This window comes from Pygoscelis adeliae, unplaced genomic scaffold (genome assembly GCF_000699105.1).
Source record: "Pygoscelis adeliae isolate BGI_AS28 unplaced genomic scaffold, ASM69910v1 Scaffold22, whole genome shotgun sequence".
Classification (NCBI taxonomy): domain Eukaryota; kingdom Metazoa; phylum Chordata; class Aves; order Sphenisciformes; family Spheniscidae; genus Pygoscelis; species Pygoscelis adeliae.
Genome location: NW_008824350.1, coordinates 1318941 through 1325042, shown reverse-complemented (window position 1 = coordinate 1325042; position 6102 = coordinate 1318941). Strand labels below are relative to the sequence as shown.

Below are 6102 nucleotides of genomic sequence, written 5' to 3'. Positions count from 1 at the left end.
CGGGTCTGGGAACCCAGCCGGGGAGAGGGGGCGGCTCCGCGAGGGCTGGGAAGGAGGGAGGGGAGGCAGCCGATGGCCGGTCTGGGGAGGCAGGGCCGGGGCCCCGCGCGGCCGGGAGGCAGCAGGTCGAGACAAAGGCGGCTTGGTGCGCAGCCTGCCCTTAGCGGGCCGTGGTTTTGGGGGCCTGCTTTGGCAACTTGGGTCGGAGGGGGAGAAAATCCGCCGTCTGTCAGGCTGGCCGATCGCTATCCAGCGTTACTAGAAGGAGCGCACAAAGAGAGCGGATTTCTGTTTATCTGGCGAAGCACATCAGGAAATTCCCAGCAAATGAATACTGTGAACTCTGAAGGAGGGGCTTAGCTGGGGAGCAAAACCAGAGAATTTTCTAGTATTGACACAGACCTCTGTACGTATGTGTACATGTATGTGCACTTGTGCATTTCTAATGCCTTTTTTTGTCTCTGTGTCACCAACCGTCTCCCTCCATTCTCTGCTTCAGGGGAATATTTGCCCTATCTGCTGAAGTACACCAGACTGGTGTTTTTTTCTCATCACTGAAAACATGTTATACAGCTAAGCAGAGAAAGAATGTATACCAGCATTTGGGTATAACAATACATGAAACCAGCCACATCTTTTAAGTTTGTTTTGGAGAAAGAAACCTTCATCTGCACTTAACAAGACGCTTCCTGGGAGGCAGGTCAGTGTATGAATCTTAAAGAAACATCTATTAATTATTTAAAATTAAGGGCGGACAGAATTCCTGTTGTGTTTCTTTCCCCTGAGAAAATACTAAATTTGCAACTGACTCTTACACATATCATTGTTCAAAACAGAAACAGGAGGGAAAAACATTGCTTTAAAGAAATCTGAAGATGAGCGCCCACACACAAACTGCGGAGAAAGGACAGAACACGACACTCCTGTGCCAGGAAAGCTATGTTTGCAGTGGGACAGATGAAGCAATCTTTGAGTGTGACGAGTGCAGGAGCCTACAGTGCCAGCGTTGTGAAGAAGAGCTGCATCAGCCGGAAAGGTTACGGAACCACGAACGGACCCGTATAAGACCTGGCCATGTCCCATACTGTGACTCCTGCAAAGGTGCCAATGGGAACATAATGCATGCCAGTATGACAGGCTCGAGGCAGATAGCAGCAGTGAGGTGCCAGGTGTGCAAAATCAACCTCTGCGTGGAGTGTCAGAAGAGAACACATGCTGGGGGGAACAGAAGGAAGCACCCTGTCACTGTGTACCATGCTGGCAAAGCCCAAGAGCAGGAAGAGGAGGAGGGGATGGATGAGGAGACCAAGAGAAGGAAGATGACAGAGAAAGTTGTGAGTTTCCTCTTGGTGGATGAAACTGAGGAGATTCAGGTAAGAACTGCTGTGGCTTGTTTGAACGGGCGAGATCCTTTAGTTTCTATGTTAGTCTAATAGGCTGCTGTGATGCATGATTAATACTTGAAGTGTGACTGGCAGCAATGGTAACAAAATGAGGATAGCCAGTTAAGTGGCACTAAGTGAGTATCTTGGGCCGAAAAGACACAGCAGCTTGGAGTGGCCTTCCTCACGAGTTCCTCGAAAGGTCAAGTTCATTAAAACCTTACATGTGGTAAGAGCCTTCTCTAAGAGGCTTGGTAAGCGAAGCTGGTGAAAGAATTGACTCTGTACTGAGACACACACAACTAAGATAAGAGCTCACTGTGCAGGATGCTGATCATTCCTGAACAAAATTGAACTGAGAGGATTGCAGTAGATATCCTGCAAATGGGAGTGCTGGCAGCCAATCTCCTACCATATGACTAGGAGTAGGCACTGTACCAAGCAGTGCTAATGCAAGACTACAGCCCCCTGCGACCCTCCTTTAGCATCAGTAAATCCATCTGATTTTTAGGAATAGGATAAAGTAGAAATAAGGGTCCAAAGTGTGCCATCCAAGTCCTAAAGACACCATGGTTAAGCTATTTTGCTTGTCACAAGTATTATTCTGTGTTAGCTTTTTGCTGAAAGAGGGTGAAACTGGCCATCAATTTGGAGTAGGCCTGCTGGTAACAATGATAGAAATACTAGTTTACAAGGAACAGCCTTTCACGAGGCATTATTTTAGAGAGTCTAGCGTTCAATATATGCAGTTAATTATCTATTCTGATGGCCCTTACATATGGTGAGTGTAAGCACTGTACAATGTAAAAATACTTTACAAATGTAAAAACAGCAATGTGTGAAAGTCACAGAGCAGGTTAGTTACACAACTAAAAATTCAGCGTCATCTTCTGGCTTCCAGTTTACATCCTTCATGTTAAACCTCATACAGGAGACGCTGAAAGAAAATGTGTAGTCACCTGAAGACTTAGTTGCTCTAACTTAACACATTCATGTTACCGGCGGTCAAAAGAATTGTGATGATACTCTGATTGTTGGTAGATTAGCTATTCGTATCCATCATAGGAACAGTCAATGTGTCTGCCATGCATTGCAAGGAAATGTGACTTAAGCATCTTGGATCTATTCTGTGCTATAGAATAGTGTGTGTATATATATGTACACTGTAATTATACTACAATATAGAACAGGTGCAAGGTACTTGGGTCCCATTTTGGTCAGTTCAGGTGTACTGATTGACAAATTCTCGTGGCTTTTGGAGGGGAAAGGGAGGAAAGGATGACAGTCTTTATGATGCACTGACATAGAAAACACACTATGCAGGACACCAGTGACTGTGAACTGGGTGATTGAGTTTCAGGTGTAGTAGCAGTCCTAAGTTTGTATGCCTCTCCTAAGCACACACACATTTCCTTGTAACACGTGGCAGATGCAACTATTACTTTAAGATGCAGACTTCAATAATCTTCATCTAGCCACTAGAGCAAGCTCTGAGATGTCTTAAAACAGAGCTGTCCTGGAAAGCTGTGGCTGTTTGTGGTTGTACCAGTTTAAGTTATCTTTATACTCAAGAATCTGTAAGCCTTACTGAGGCAGACTTTTGGCTGCCTCTTGCAAGCAAGTGCATTGCTATTTAAATGCCATGGACAATAAAGCCAACTTCCGTATTGGGACAGCAATGGTCCTTTATCAGATCATAGCAATTTGAGCAGAACAGGGTTGAAAAAGCTCTCCAAAAATGATCTTGCTTCATTATCAAGGTGTTGAATCAGAGCTCTTCCATCTGGAGTGATCTTCTCTTCCTGATAGCTGAATACTTATGTGACATCTCACAGCCAGTCTCAAAGCAGTTTGAGAGTTTTCAATTAAAATATTTTCTGGCAGCTGGAACTTAAAAGAGTGCTTGCTATTATAGTGATGTTTTTGCTAGTGAGCATAAGGACCTTTATTTAGAGAGGGCTGTTAGATGACTAGCTTAAGACATCTTCTGTAGCGTCTTTTGCTCTTGATAATACTGAACAGTCACTTGAGCTACAGGAAAGTGATCCTCAGTCTTTTCTTTTGTGCTTGTCATTAGCAAGATCATTGCTGATCACTTGGGGAGAAATCCTTAGAATGTTCTTTATTTAAACTAACTTTTTGTCCAAAAATGCCAAAACAGAATAAGTTGAAATGTGGAGATTCAGGGTTTCAGGGTGTGCGGCTTTTTAAGCTTGAGCAGACAGGAGAAGGATTTGTCAGAATTATGGAGTCCAGCTATCTTTAACCATCTGTTTTCTGACCTTTGGAACTTGAAGATTGTTGCGTTAGTTAGGAAATAAGAGAGGAAACTGCTGATTTGCCATCAGTGGTAGATTCTGTCATAGCAATGTTAAATGCTAGTCCTACAAAATTAGGCAGAACTAGTTATGCTGCTGAGCAAACACAATGGATCGAGATACTCGCTGATGTATACATGTTTGCAAACCTCTAGCTTGGAGGTAGTTCAATGAGATGGGAACGCAAGGCAAAGAGATTTCTTGTTTAGTTTCCTTTGGAACTTGGAGGAGTTAAGCTCAAGTGGTTATGTTTCATCTCATTGTTCCTGTTGGCTTCTTGGAGGTGGTAGCTCTGAAACTGAAGGACGTTTATAGTGTGTAAGCAATGACTGAGCTAGTTCCAGATCCAGAAACAGTATAGATTAATCCATAAGGAGGTGTGCCTGAGCAAATTAGTTTAGCTGAGAGGTGGAGATTCTCAGCTTGGGCTCAGACTGCACTGATACAGCTATGATAATTCTGGGAGCTGCATAATTGTCTTTGTGCCATGTTGCACAGATGTGCTGGCCTTCTCAGAGCTAGTTTGGAGCTTTTTGTGCTTTGCAGACATAACCATAAGCTCAGAAAGCTGAAGACTTCTTGTGCTTGTTTTGAATCCACTTAGTCACGAAAGGTCCCATTTTAAACCACTGCTTGTGGAGCAGTTGTTTGTAGAGAACTGGTGGTAGCTTAAGTTCATATCTGTGAAATACAGGCTTCTCAGTGCTGTTATGATGAACATCACCATATCTGAGCACTTCAAAAAGAGATTGGTTATCTCATGTTAAGAAAATGTTGTTAAAGGTTAAATCCAAGTTTGCACTGCAAGTCTGTGGAAGAACCAGAGAGAAAGGTTGTTCCTTATGGAGTCCAACCCCAGCCGTCTCGCACACCACACAGCATGAGGCTTTGTGACTCTTGCGAGTTAGTCGCCAGCCATCTTGACCTACACCACAAATTTTCCTTTCCTTCTTCCAGGACTTATTGCCCCTCATAAGACCATATTGACTTCTTCTATCAGAAAACAAATCTTGTCCATGTTTTACAAATTGGCATCACCTGCAGTTTAGATCCCATGCTAGGTCCTTTTTCTCAGGCTGTATTATGCGGTTTCTCTTTATACAGTATTAAACTTTTGGCCTTATCTATCGCATACTTAAAGCTGAGACTTCAATCAAGTTGTTCTTGATAACTGCAGCATCTGTTTGTTAATTGGCTCTGACATAGTCTGTCTTCCTTGCTCAGCTATACTCAGAACGATATTGTGGGGATTACTTCCTCAGTCAACTGCTTCGGTCTTGTCACTGCTCTCATTACATCTTCCACATCTCCTCTTTGCCGTGTTAGGCTCAAACTGTGTGCTGTCTTTTTTTATGTGTGTAAATCCCCCAACTGAATCTCCTGATCTGCTCTGTCAAGATGTCAGCTTTCCTTTCTTATCTCTAACTTGCTGAGTTTTCAAACAAGCATCATTGTGCTGTTACTAGTGCTGCCCCTTGCACACAGGAGGCACTTCCCTTAAGAACTTAAAGAATCAATTCATTGATCTTATTTCAAACTCCCTTATACTTGTGGATCTCTTAAGAAAAACACAGCAAAATACAACAATAAAAACACAGCTCAGGTTAGGATAGTTGTTTTGAGTCCTGATACTGTCTCTTGAACTTTTCTCCTGGTCTGTATCTGCCTTTGTCTCTTGTACTTACTGTTCCAGAAGCTGCATAAATGTATTCATTTTTGCTTTGTCTTTACACAACGCCTTTGCAATAGAGCTCTTTAGCATAAAGCAGAGAGTTATGTATCGGTTGTACAGTGAACTCTATTTACTACTATTTCTGAGGTAGGGGAGAAGAAAAGCTTAACAACACATAACAACAACTTGATATTTTTATCTTGGGGAACAGATGTTGAGAGTTCTTACCGCAGGATCAGAACTTGGTCGTAGTGTCACCAGTGGCTTCTATGATAACACTTTGTCCAAAGCCCTAATTAAGGACTCAGCACATATACTTTATAGGCGTAGAGAAAGTCTTTCATTGACCTCAGAAGACAGGAGACATCCTTGATTGTTATTAGTCTGCATTAAAGAGTTCACTGGTCTTTGACCAGAAACTAGCTGTGTCACAAGAAATTACCCAATCTCTGGGTTGCAAGGAAAAATAAAAGGTACTGGCTTTGTAGCCTGCTTTACCAAGGAGACAGGAAGAAAAGAAAGTTTTTCATCTAGCTAGTCACAAAAATAATATCCCCAGCAGTATAACTTTATGTGGGAGAAAGTAGCATACATTTATTACTGGGTCTCCCCTGAGGTACCTGCTATGAGCTCCCTTTCTTCAATTAGCAGGGTCTTTTTGTTTTGCCAATAGACATCTCAATTTCCTAAATCCAGCCCCATTCCTTGAGTTCTTTTTATTCCTGCTAGT

The 6102-nt window shown here is 42.7% G+C and overlaps 1 protein-coding gene across 1 annotated transcript in view; it reads left to right on the top strand.

Moving 5' to 3' along the window:
• Nucleotides 1-502: 502 nt before the first annotated feature.
• ZFYVE1 (zinc finger, FYVE domain containing 1) overlaps nucleotides 503-6102 on the top strand; it is a 26922-nt gene continuing 21322 nt past the window's right edge. Inside the window, exons 1-2 of the mRNA XM_009319185.1 lie at nucleotides 503-700; nucleotides 837-1373. Coding sequence (XP_009317460.1) covers nucleotides 876-1373 — 498 coding nt within the window. The 5' untranslated portion in view covers nucleotides 503-700; nucleotides 837-875. The remainder of the gene's footprint in view (nucleotides 701-836; nucleotides 1374-6102) is intronic.